The sequence below is a fragment of the Fulmarus glacialis genome, unplaced genomic scaffold (assembly GCF_000690835.1).
Source record: "Fulmarus glacialis isolate BGI_N327 unplaced genomic scaffold, ASM69083v1 scaffold8391, whole genome shotgun sequence".
In the NCBI taxonomy this organism is placed as follows: Eukaryota; Metazoa; Chordata; class Aves; order Procellariiformes; family Procellariidae; genus Fulmarus; species Fulmarus glacialis.
The window spans coordinates 1-13,492 of record NW_009193343.1 but is presented as its reverse complement, the minus strand read 5'-3'; the positions used below and the strand labels follow the sequence as shown (position 1 = coordinate 13,492).

Here is a 13,492-nt window from a genome sequence, read left to right as displayed (position 1 = left end):
TTGACAATCTTGAATCTAAGGTTGTCAAACAGGATTTAAATATTACAAAGATTTCTGGACAGTGCCCACAACTGAGCTGTATTTCTCTGTATCGGTAAGAAAGTTAAGAGATTCTGTGAGAGAGAGGTTTTCTTGTGATTTTTGTCTTTGGCTTAGTGCATCTGATCGGTAAAGCCAGATTAATTCTCTGCTAAGTTCTGCAGATTTTTTGTGCTAGCGACAATATGTAAAGTCCACTCAAAGAAATTAAGAAACAAATATTTTTAAAGTATTTTATGAATCTGACTGGGGAGGGGGTTTCTGTTTCTTACATGTGTTTTCTTAGTGACACGAATTTAATTTCAGGGCTCAGCAGATTCGTACACAAGCAGACCCTCAGACTCTGATGTCTCTTTGGAAGAAGATAGGGAAGCAATCCGCCAAGAAAGAGAACAACAAGCAGCTATACAACTTGAAAGGGCAAAGGTGTGTTCTTTTCAACTTCAGTAATAACTAAGTTATGTGGCATTTATCTTTTGCCTAGTGTTAAAATTCACACTGTTGGTTTATAATGATGCTGCTGTCTTTTGAAATAGTTTGGTAATTGAGTCAAGTCATCTGCAGACAAGATATTTGGGGGAATATAGTGTAAATATTCTCATATAAATGGGGATCTTCTCTAGTGAGCTGAACTCTTCTGGCTTGTGTGAAATTACTATCTTTGAATTTTGATGTATTTGGCAAATGTCCTCTGCTAGGTTTTTGGTAATTTGGTACAACAAATCAATTCTTGATTCAGAAAAGTTTCCGCTGTTTGTGATGTGTGTTTCTGTTTGTAGTCCAAACCAGTAGCATTTGCTGTTAAGACTAATGTGAGTTACTGTGGAGCTCTGGATGAAGATGTTCCTGTCCCAAGCACTGCTATCTCTTTTGATGCCAAGGACTTCCTACACATCAAAGAGGTAAAACCAAGAAGTAGTAAAAGGGGATGTGAAAGGGAATCTTTTTCCATGCCAAGGACTGCGATTTGAGCAGTCAGGGCTGAGCCATACCAGATTAAAAAGAGAGCCAAGAGCTGAGTGGAGGCAGGAAAGCACAGCACATCCATCTGATTAGTGATGATGTGGTGATACTTAAGCCTTTTTAGAGTTCCAGCACCCCGGGGTGGTTATCTTACACTTTTTTAACGCTTGATGTTACCAACTTGTTTTTGAATTTTCATGTCACGGGAAGGAAATAACATCTTGCTGTATTTTAAATATCCTTCAACATGGTACATTCAGATTCTTTTCATCAAATGAAGTTTGTGATGGATCAGAGATTAAGTAATAGAAAGGGATTCTACTGATCAAAAAGTGGAGGAGCACCAGGTTACACCAGGTCTTCATAAAGCACCAGAAAGGCTTGTAAGGGAGGAAATAAGACTTAAAAATAATACAGTAAGAAAATAAAATACTGAAGAGGACAGATAAAAGAATAAGGAAAAAGGAATGGGAATAAATGGGCCCTGAGTATGGCTTTGGTAGAGAAAAATACATTTTATTGCATGTTGAGTATATTTTCTGCAATTCTTTATCTGAAGTGAGCCCTCCAAATTTGCATAAACCCCTGTTTTTTTGTAGATTTGTCCATAGGCTTGCAGTTTGCAAAAACATTTTTTCATCTCTGCATTCTGGGTTTATTTTAGGGTGTTCAATACTCATTTGTCTCTCTCTTTGAACATGTGTCTGTCATCACTTCAGAGTACTGATCTCCCATAGACTGAGCACATTTAGGAGGAAAACACCTGCTTCTGCACCTCTAAAGGCAGAGATTGGTGGTAGAACAGGGGGTTTTGCTTTACATTCTTTCTCCCTGAGAAGGACATAGGAGAGGCAGTTGATTCCCTTGTTCCATTTTCTCAATTTGCTGCAAACAGATGGAAGTTTGATTGGGATTTTTTTATTTGTTTCTTTTCTGTGTTTCTTTTCTTTTTTTTAATATTTGTGTGAAACAATGCTTATAAACCCCTGCTGAAGAAGTGGAGCACTGAATCTGAATCTGCCAATCGTAGAATTATTAAGGTTGGAAAAGACCTCTAAGATCATCAAGTCCAACCATCAACCCAACACCACCATGCCTACTAAACAATGTCCCTAAGCACCTCATCTACACGTCTTTTAAATACCTCCAGGGATGGTGACTCCACCATTTCCCTGGGCAGCCTGTTCCAAGGCCTGACCATTCTTTCGGTAAAGAAATTTTTCCTAATGTCCAGTCTAAACCTCCCTTGGCGCAACTTGGGGCCATTTCCTCTCGTCCTATCTCTGCATGCAGAATTGGTTGCCCCTCCTCTTCGTTCCCCAAGAATGTGTTCTGTTCTCTCCAGCACCACCCCTGAACTCCCTTGTTGTACACCACCTACCAACCCTGCTTCCCATCAGGAAAAGGTCCTTTGCTAGCACTCGAAGTTGAATGCAGACAGCTGCATCCATTACAGCACTCAGATTACTTTCTCAGCTGCCTTGCCCAACTTTTTCCCATGCACACCAGAAATATACCCTACCTGACATACTATCTTTCTAGCGTACAGTGTCCTGCGTAATCAGCCGTTCAGGTAACTCTGTGCATCACCATTAAAACAAGTATTTGATCTTGGCTTTCCCAGGATGTGGCTGCCTTTATTGTCAGGCCAGTGATTGAATTTAATGTAGTAACCTGCTATCGTGCTGCCCTGTACATTTTTCCAGAGAAGTGTCCCAAGTCCATGTCTTGGCATTCTGCGAGTTTTCTTCCAAGATCTAAATGGCCAGGATCACATTGCCACTAAACTGTAAGCCGTCTGGCTTACTGGTATTTGTCAGCTCTGCTAAGGGTTTAGCATAGTTTCTTTGTTAACGCTGAAACCTTCAGCTTGCCTGAAGCTGTGGCTGTAACTCAGTAGGATTTCAGGAATGGTTGCCCATGCTGGAGTCTGTAGCTCCATGGGAAAAGACTTTGCAGAATTTGTTTTTCAACGATCTGGCAGGCTTGCTTGGACTAGAACAAGCATGGTTCCAGATTTTGGAATAATGCTAAACTAGATAAGAAGTAAGGTCAGCCTGCTGACAGGATGAAACATCAGCAGTAACTGATGAGTTGCTATATTGAGAATGTGTCCTGTATGTCTCATCTGTCTCCTACAAGACTACACATTATGTGCTTACTTAAAAGATGAAGTGGCAACAATTACTGACAATGCGGAAGAAATCATGGGCATGGCAACCAATAGGAAAGAACTGTAGTCCTCCCACATGCTGAATGCGAAGAATAACATATGGGAGGTAATGACCTAATGCAAATAGCCCTGCGTTCCTTGCTGCATCGTTATCGTTTCTATTGTTCAGATATTCTCACATAGCGCTGATTCTGATCTCATGTCTAGAGGCATCAGTGAGAGGTCCATGACCTGCTAATGGAAGAAAAATTCCCATGTTCAAGCTGTACATGTAGAACCAAAATAGAAAGGGTAATGCTCCTGGGACTCAAGTTTTACAGTGGTTTAAATCCATTGATTGATTTCACTGATTTACAACAGCAGAATGCTAGATCCTGAAGTATTTGTCTATTTTAAAGAATGTAAATAGTTCTGTCAACTTAAGCAGAAGCAACATACTTAAAATGAAGCTTTGCTTACTGACATTGTCTGAATCGGGGTCATAACAGCATGAAGAATAGATACTTAAAAAGTTGAAATGATAAAATAATGGAACCTCTTGCATAAATAACAGCTGTGTAAAGAGGACAGGTTTTCAAGATGAGGGTATAAGGATTGCATTTCCCTTAGCTGTGTATGTTAATATTTGTGTGCATGTATGGGTGTTGTGCTTTAACCCCAGGTGGCAAGCACCACCCAGCCGCTCGCTCACTGCCCCCCCGGTGGGACGGGGGAGGGAATCAGAAGAGTAAAGGTGAGAAAACTCGTAGGTTGAGATAAAGACAGTTTAATAGGGAAAGCAAAAGCCACGCGCACGAACAAAGCAAAACAAGGAATTCATTCACTCCTTCCCATCGGCAGGCAGGTGTTCAGCCATCCCCAGGAAAGCAGGGCTCCATCACACATAACAGTTACTTGGGAAGACAAACGCCATCACTCCGAATGTCCACCCCTTCCTTCTTCGTTCCCTGGCTTTATATACAGAGCATGACATCATATGGTATGGAATACCCCATTGGCCAGTTGGGCCAGCTGTCCTGGCTGTGCCCCCTCCCAGCTCCTTGTGCACCTGGCCGAGCATGGGAAGCTGAAAAGTCCTTGACTAGCGTAAGCACTGCTCAGCAACAACTAACACATCAGTGTGTTATGAACATTTTTCTCATAGTAAATCCAAAACACAGCACTGTACCAGCTACTAGGAAGAAAATTAACTCCATCCCAGCCGAAACCAGGACAATGGGTTAATAAAAAGGCTAATTTATTTTTCAAAGATGTTGAGGCTCTGTTTCAGAGGCTTCAAATACAGCAGTTAGGCACTGTTGTATCTTTGACAACTAGGACATGTATTTATGTGTTTCTGCAAGAACTTAAGTGCCTGAGAATATGGAGCCAAGAGAACTGATAGTTTTTAAGACGAGATTTCTGTGATAACTTTTTCCTCAAGGCATGCAAACAAAATTGGTACACTCGTGCTGGTCTTAATGACTTGAAAGTTGGTTGTAAAAAGTAATATTTCTTTTGAACACTGAGGTGCCGAATGAAGCATAACAGAGTATAAGGTTTTCAGATATTTTTCTTCAAAAGCTCTGCTGGCAGCCAGCTACAAAAAATGCTTTTCTACTACGATATCCACTACGAGATCGCTTTTCATCTTTCCATTGTTAAAGTTGGACTTTGAATAATGCAGAAAAATGTATGTTACTAAAGGCTAATGATAAAATTAAATTTTATACTTTCAGGTATATATTAGGTTTTCTTCCTAAAGGTGAATTTTTCTTCAACTGTCATAAATTTAAAAGTGCGTGCCTCCAAATAGCTTAGCTACTTCTAGGCAGCGGCACTATAAAAGCCTCGTTTGTAGAGAGGTGTCACAACTTTGGTTGGAGTTCTGCCATGCCATTAACCAGATACGGGTTTGGTTTGTTGCTGGAGCTGGTAAGTTTTCAGTGTTGTTTTGGATAGGTTGGTCTTTCTTTATTTTTGTTTCTAGAATGGTGTTTGTAGAGCTTTTCCACCACACAAGGTTTTTGCAAAGGGATAACATGTTAATAACATCTGTAGAAGTACCTGGAAATGCGGAAGGAAAAATGGCAGCGGTGGTGATCTTTGGTGTAGACCATTAAATTTTACAAGGAACCAATAATGATGGTTTTGATGGTGATCTGAAGGTGTTATTTGTATGTTAGACTGCTTTATATGGCAGCTGTGAGGTAGTTTGGTGGCCTTGGTTCACCAGAAATTGGTTTGTCTCATTAAATCACCATCACACTCAACGCCTTAGTTGGCGACATCAGAGGAAAAGTCACAGCAGGATGTGTTGGGGCAGTTAAGAGAGAAGCCAGTACTGCCACAGATAATGCCGCTTTCCACTGTCTGGCTGCAAAGAAGACATCAACCTTCCAAATAGTGCCTAGCACCTTTTAACTTCACTTAAATTCACCTGGATTGTCCAGCATTCAGATGTCAGTGTGAGTCTGGTTTCGTTGACCAGTATGGAGTTCAGGATTGTGGATAACAAAATAAGGGAGTTTCGGACATGGAGCATTTTGAACTGAAGCCAGTAACCTTTCTGTGTTCCAGAAATATAATAATGACTGGTGGATAGGAAGGCTGGTTAAGGAGGGCTGCGAGATTGGCTTTATTCCAAGCCCTCTTAGACTGGAGAATATCCGCATTCAACAGGAGCAGAAGAGAGGACGTTTCCATGGAGGGTAAGAATGCTGTAACCTTTTAAAATAATTTAAAATCATTTCTGACACTGGTCAATATTTTCAAAGGTCACTTGATTCTTTTTTATTGCAGTACATTTGGAGGAGTGTTTGATTTAGGATTCCAAATGAAAATACATATTTGCAGAAAATAGACGTGTTAGATATTGACAATGAGAAACAAGAAAAAATCTGTATTGCCTTTAAGAAAGATCAGTAATACAGTAACAGTGGTAATGACAGAAATTTCTGAAGGGCTAGAGAGTTTTACATCCCCATGGGTTTAAGTCAACTTGGTGCTCAAAGGCTGCCAGATTTTTTCCCACCTGTTATGTTCTTATGGTTGTGGCTTTTTTCTTTCTTTTTTTCTTTCTCTCCATTTTGGCCAAAACCAGACTTTTCAAACTTTATAAGATGAGCTTTGTCGTTCAACTTCCTTTATTCTTCGTCTTCCACCCTGACCATTCTGTGTCTCCATGCTGCTAGAGCTGGCGATTGCAGGTCCCTGGAAAAATACAAACTTGGTCACAGGTCTAGAAAGTAAAACTGTTTTCTCATAATCTCGGTTCAGACACTGAATTCACTCTTCTATTGGCTGAATACACAAAATACTTTTCCCTTTTTTTTTTTTTTAAATTACTTTACTACTAGTGTATTATTCCCACTAATTGAAAACGAAATTTAAATGTTCACACAGGTAACAAGGAGAACAAAACCTTTAGTACTGCAGAGTAAAGAGACGTGAGCCAATTGAATCTGGACCTAATAGAGAGCAGTAAGGGGAGCATAATTTAGCCTGTATAGTACTGTCAGGGAATTGGCATACTAATATACTTAATCAAGGTCAGGAATCATTTCAAGTATAAACCATCTGGGGAATTGTTTTTAGAATGATTGAACAGCATTAACTGTGCTTTTTCCAAATGGCTTTTATAATTTTTGAAATAGCTTCAGAGGAAGCCAGTATATCTCAATGTACAGAAAGAAGATTATCTAATTCAGAGAGGTGGACACTAACAGAGTATTTAGGATACTGTTTCAGATACAGCATATTAAAAAAATTCTCTGCTTGTGTGAATGGGCATGACTCCACCGAATCACCAATTCTTGCAAAGATATTGTCTAATATCACCTATGGAGAATATTAGGAATAAAATCAAGTATGAAAGAGTCGGGGTGATATTGTAAAGGATATCTATTAAGATTTTAAGTAGTCTGCACTAACACTCCTGGATTTGTATGATAAAATTGAAAGTAATGTATAATGATAAAATAGTTTGGTTTTGAGTGCCTTTGTTAGATATAATCATATAATATCTGTACCTTAAGATTTCTTTAAAAGCTGTGACTAGCTGTGATACTAAGGCTCTATGTAATGAAGAAGAATTCTAGTTTTGTCTGAGTAAGGCAGTGAAAAGTTACCTATTAAAGAGGGTTTCTAGAGTCTAGTGTATGTTTGCAAAGGATTTGCCAAGTCCAGGAGTAAACAATCCCTGCTCTGGAGAGCATATGGCAAGAAAGCAAGGACAAAATATTGATTAGGACTAGTATCCTCTTGCTTGTCAGTCTGTATGTAATGAAAAATACTAAATACTGTACTAAAGACGTGGATTGTACCATGGGACTATGTCACCTGCAGTAATCAGATTGCTTAAACAGTCCTCCTCATTCTGCCCTGAGCTGTCCTTCCCTCCTCCCATCTCCTCCTCAGCTGCTTGTGCAATGAGCTGCATTAGAGAGCTGATTCACCTGAACATCTTCTCCCTCCCCGAACCAGTTTCCTGTTCCAGTCTGCTGCGGGTTTGTGCTGGGTGCATCAAATGGGGAGAGGAGGGCAGGGCACAGGGGCACAACTGCATGGGGCTGGAAGCAGGGAGGTACAGCGAATGGAAAAAGAAGCTGCCTAAACCACTGTTGCTACACAACGGAAGCTATTTAAACCACCAGCTAAGATCCCAAACTCCCAAGAGATGTGTCTGGCTAGTTACGTGTACTGGTAGAGAGACCCAACAAGACAAAGGAGTGCTGGGTGGGGGATCTCATGCAGAGCTGGGCTATGCGCTGAGTTTAGCTGATGTCTATGTCTAGAGCTGCTCCATTTCCCAGCCTACAGGCAGATCACGGAAAAATCTTTGCTCAGTTTGTAGTGGAACCTGCTCTCCCCTTGTAGCCTGTACGCAGCTCTTCCAGACATGGAGGTGTACTTAATTACAGACGCTTTGGTTTGCCCATGTCCCTGCCTGGTACTCTTCACCTCTCACTTCAGAGGAAGCTTTCTTGCAGCATGAGTGTGGGTGAAGGCTCTCCTTTACCATGAGGTTTCTCATGGGACAATTTCTCATAGCTGCTGCCTAAAACCTTGCACATTTGCATCTCTGGGCGCTTGGTGTTAATGGGGCGCTTTCTGATACCATAGGAAATCAAGTGGAAATTCTTCTTCAAGTCTCGGAGAAATGGTTTCTGGCACGTTTCGAGCCACACCCACTTCCACAGGTAAGACAGAATTTTATTTAAGGAAACTCTTGCTATTTCTAACACTTTTCTTTTAAAAACCATATATGAAAAAATGCAGGTTTCCCCCCTTTGCTGACTTATTAAGATGTTTTACAGAAAAGGGCTTGCATGCGGAGGTGGAGAAAGACATCTATTTCTAGAAATGCGGTAGTTGCTAAGGGACTGGGAAAAAGTCTCAGGAAGAGTGGCAGCTGCCCCAGAATGGAATGAATGACCAATTTAAACAGGGCTGACTAAATGCGAGGTGCACTGAGAGAAGTCAAAAGTGCATTGACAAAGGGATTTTTGTTTGCAAGTGTTATGGTTGTTATACACAGTGTATGTTTTTTAACCAAGTTCTCATTTGGTCTTTTAGCAAAACAGAAACAAAAAGTGGTAAGTAGTACTTTTGTTTTCATTTTATTTAATTCTAATACATAATTCCCAGGATTTTCATATAGATCATCTTTGGTTAATGATCTGAAAGGTTGTTTTCTTCTTCTAGACAGAACATGTTCCCCCATATGATGTAGTACCATCAATGAGGCCTGTTGTCTTGGTGGGTCCATCACTGAAAGGCTATGAGGTATGTATTCCAGGTATTTGCAGTTAGTTAGTATTTTCTTATCTATAATCTTCCTTAGTATGTTCAGTCTGTGTGGTCCAGTGCAACTGTTTTATGATAATTTAAAGTGATCTTGGCTTAAATAATTGTCAAAAATGTTATATAAGAACTAAGAGCATAGTTAGCACTTGCACCATTTGGGTGAGGTATCAGCTGGATTTTTTTTTTCTACCTTGCAACAGTGTCTGTTACTTGTGATGTCTCAGCTGAAGGGTAGGTAACATAAGTACACCCGTGCTCTCTTTGCAGTTTTACTACTTCAAACGCAGTGCACATCCATTATTTTCAGTACAGTAATTCTTGGTTAAATCAAGTAAGAAAAAGAGAATTTGTGCCCGCTACAAGAAAAAGTTGGAGCAGTCAAATTAACTAGCTAGACTTCTGTATACATGTAAAATTTTAGTCAAACTAGCACGTGCTTGGAACTTAATTAGCAAAAATTTTGAAGAAGCTTCCCCGTTGTTTTCCTTTTTTCACTTATAAAAACTTCACATCTTCCCATGAAACTCAGTGTTGGCAAATGAAGTAGCTGGACTATTCTCCAGCACCTGAAACTGAATATGGGAACTAATGATTATTATTATTTCAGCATGTTTTCCTCACCTTTTTTTCTAAAGATTATTAGTATATTGAAATATATATGTAAAGAAACCTTTAACCCTTCTAAATTATTTGCCTCTGTTCAACGTGGAAATAGGTATGATAACATGCGCAGATAAACAGGACACCCATTTTTCAAGGCTGCTGCAGATTCAAATGAGCATTTAACACGTGATAAACGAGCATTGGCTTTTAGCAGGGCATTTTAGTGAACTTAACCATCTGTTAAGTGTTTTGCTGAATTAGAAACTAAATGAACATGAACATAAAATCAAAGATACACTTCATTTAGCTTAATTAATGTTGTTAGTACTTTATAGGATATTATTAAACATATTGGAATGGTTCTTTTTGGAAGATTACAACATGGTACCATTATTAGCATAATGCGGTGTTCTTGCATTGGTTTTTTTGTAAGAATGATTGAAAGTGTAGTTTAGCAAAGCAGGTACTTCATGTTCTAGTCTCTGCCTTTTAATTTTATGGTGATATTTCTTGACAGGAGTAAGACTTCCATGGTGCCTGCACCACAGATTGATTTGCCCAGGCACTCTCAAGTTTGGAGGGGAGAGAGGCTGTTTGTTAATACATACTTCTACAAATATTGCATCCTGCCTTTGTTTAAGAAAATAATGCTAAACATGACATCTTAAACATATAAAGGTGTATAAATGGTAACGCAGAATATTTAATTTCAATTACAAATATTGGTCTACATAACAGAAATGCATTGATCTTACTTTGCAGCCTACATGGAGAAATTCTTTTCACTATTTTTTTTCTGATTGAATTCTGAAGGAACCATTTTGAAAAATAACCTAGGAGAAATAAACTGCCAGGTGCCTGAGGGCTTTGATTAAGTTCCTGTCTAGACTGGCAGATAATAGGTGTCAGCCTGAGTTGTCCTGAAAAGGACAAGGAGCTCATTCAATAAAGTAGGTGACAGCTATTGGGGCTGAGCATCTCTCGGATGCTTTACCATGTGCGGGAATGGAAGCATCCATTTTTTCTGCTTATATGCCTCTCTGAGAATAGTTTTCCTCTTCTGTTAGAACAGTCATCCAACACGATAAATCTTGTATCTGAAGTTTTAAGCCAGTTCTAATAATGTTACTGTAGGAAAAAAGCAAATGATCTATTCAACCCGAATAGTCCCATATGCTTCTGACATGTTCTGAAGCCTGTTGGGAAATGGTATTGCTATGGAAGGTGGTGAGGTGTGCTCTAATGCTTCAGTGCAAGTCAAGACGAGCAGAAAGAGTGACAGCTCTCACATCCTCCATTCCGCATTTTGGAGAATGAGTCAGAAAACTTGCAAGTATTTATTACAAAACGTGCTGCCAAGAGCATGAAAATGAAATGATTGCTACCTGTAAAAGGTATTGATTGATGGCAGTATCCTTACCTTCTACTTACCTCTCTTCTTACTTTTGACTTCTTTTTCTCCCTGTCAATCCTCCCTGTTCAATCTTCCTCACCTCTGCAAAGGTGACAGACATGATGCAGAAAGCTCTCTTTGACTTCCTGAAGCACAGGTTTGATGGGAGGTGAGAAATACTATCCTTTTCATGCTTTTTTTTTCCCCCATGTATTACTAATATTTTAGTGATTTTTTTTTTTTCTTTTTTTAATGCAAGAAGATTGATGCATGTTCAAAACTCATTTACTGGCTTTATATCGACACTGAAATGCAGCCAGCTGTGGGGTGGAACACAGTATTACTAGAAGTGCATGTATCTTCATATCTGCTATGTCTGTAGTAGGATTTCTTGGGTTTAACAGAACAGTATCTTTCCAGCCAGAAGTTACAGGAGAAATCTAGATGAAACGTGACTGGGGCACATGGAGAGTGCCAAAATATCTTTAAAGATGGCATTACCAGGCTCAGGTTTTTAACGTTGCCCTGGGAAGCAGGCTGTGCCCCTCGTTCAGCCGGGAGTCAGAGGGAATGGTGCCACCCAGTGAACAGCCTTTCGGCAGAGCCCAGCTCCTGGCTCGCTGCTGGCCCTCTTCCCTCCGGAGCTCCCAAGCCACTGCTCTGCAGCCTGAGCTGGCTGCATGTTGGGTAAATTGAACTGAGTGGATTGCTTTTTTTTTGTTTGTTTTCTTCAAAGAGCTGTCCAGTTCCTTTCATGTCATGGAACAGTTGAGAAAGCATGACTGATTGCACGTAAAAGTACAGTTTTATTCACAGTTCTTTCGGGATATGAAAATTTCTTAACCATTGGATACAAAAGTGTGTACTGCTGGACCAGCTCAGTGAGCCGCTGAAGTGTGCAGAGACCAAATAATAAGTGCCTCTTGACCTTACTTTGAAGTTGCTCTATTTGGGCTAGGTTCATTCCAGCACCTTTTGTGAAGTTCCAGGCTCCTTTACAGCAGGATGTTCTCTAAATAAAACTAATCACACCCTAGCCCTGAAATAAGTAGCAGAAACAGCAGGTTTCAACAGGGTGCAGTAACGGTGCTTCAGACCAACACCTAAGAAAAATCAACTCTTAAATATTCTTGGTAGTCAAAAATACTTAAAAAGGCAGTTTGAAGAAGGAAATGCTGGGAACTAAAATATAGAAAAAAGTGTGTCAGAACTTCAGAAATTGTAAGGAGGGTTCATCTTGTTCAGCTGGAACACAGAGAGTGTTTCCTGTGCGAAGGATAATTTGGTTTTCTTTGCTAGGAACATAGGCTTGGTCCATGGCATCTCTTTTCCACTGGAGCTCATCAGTGGTCGCAGGTGTCTGCTACATCTTTGGGCTGTTCTGCCCTTCTTTCATCCTAGTTTGTTCAGTATATTGTAACTGTGAAAAGGAGCTTATACTGTGCTAGCTACTATATAACAGTTAAGTCAGGTTTGAAAATACCTAAAACATTGGCACGAGGACAGTGAAAATAATAGTGTCTGTTGTTTAGAAGATGTGGAGTAGGATTTATGGTCAAGGTTCCTTTTGGGGTGCAGTGAGGAGATGGCAGTGCTGAACTAATCCATCCACAACTTAGACAAAACGTTTAATGTTCAACTTCTCTGCAAAATACCTCATCTCCTCCCCTATTTTTAATTGCCCAGCTCAAGTGATTTTAGCAGATTCTACAAACGTAGTAATTGATTTAAAACCTGACAGATGAAGCACTGTACGTGGCAGCCTGCAGTTAAATTTGTAATTTTTCTGAGCTGTTCATGCGTCCTGTCAGTGCCTCCTCTCCCCACTCCTGAGCAATGTGACTGCTCTGGTTCCACTGCAGCTCATTCCATGAGCGCCGGTGCCCATTTGCATTAGGTGTAGGTACAGAACCGCAGCATGTGTTCTCTTCCAGCTGTTGGCATATGTCTGTCAGCTTTGCATATGCTGGTGGTAACTGAGAGTCATTGTTTTCAGTAGGAAACCATGGCAACGGGAAGTGATAAGTCATCTCCAGTTGCCACGACGTGATTGCTATGAATATATCCTTTATGAGGTATATTTTTATACCCTATATGAGAATGTACTCAGCAGAGGCCTGATCCACAAAGGTCAGCAGTGCCTAATTACAGAGAAGAAAATCTAAAACACACTTAGACGCACCCATTTAGGCTGCTTAATCTGATGGGAGGGAGGACTGCTCCTTACCTTGCTCTTCTGTCTTCTCCCCACCGTGCCCTTAGTCTGCACAGAGGGGCAAAAGGGAGAGATTCTGCCTGGAGTGAGGGGTTTTTTTTTTTTGAAATCCTATTGCTGTTAGCAATATTGGCAACTAGATCAAGTAGAAGTATGAAATTTCAGCACTGAAAAAGTTGAATGCCACAAGGAAGCTGATACAGTTGACTTTAGCTCACAGTGACTTTAGAAAAGTGAATTAAATTCCTTTGCAGACACCTCAGCTGCTTTTTGGTCCTCCTGCCAACTTTTATGGCTTTGCAGTCTTTTCCTCCCCCCT

At 40.2% G+C, this 13,492-nt stretch overlaps 1 protein-coding gene across 1 annotated transcript; it reads left to right on the top strand.

The window, feature by feature from the left end:
• Positions 1–345: 345 nt before the first annotated feature.
• Positions 346–11,127, top strand: LOC104083785 (voltage-dependent L-type calcium channel subunit beta-4-like; the record flags this gene model as incomplete). The annotated part of the gene is made up of 7 exons (XM_009587405.1): positions 346–465; positions 819–941; positions 5,735–5,865; positions 8,279–8,355; positions 8,732–8,751; positions 8,861–8,941; positions 11,069–11,127. Coding segments are annotated over 7 exons (611 nt in total), but the record flags the coding sequence as incomplete, so codon positions are not given.
• Between the last annotated feature and the right edge of the window lie 2,365 nt (positions 11,128–13,492).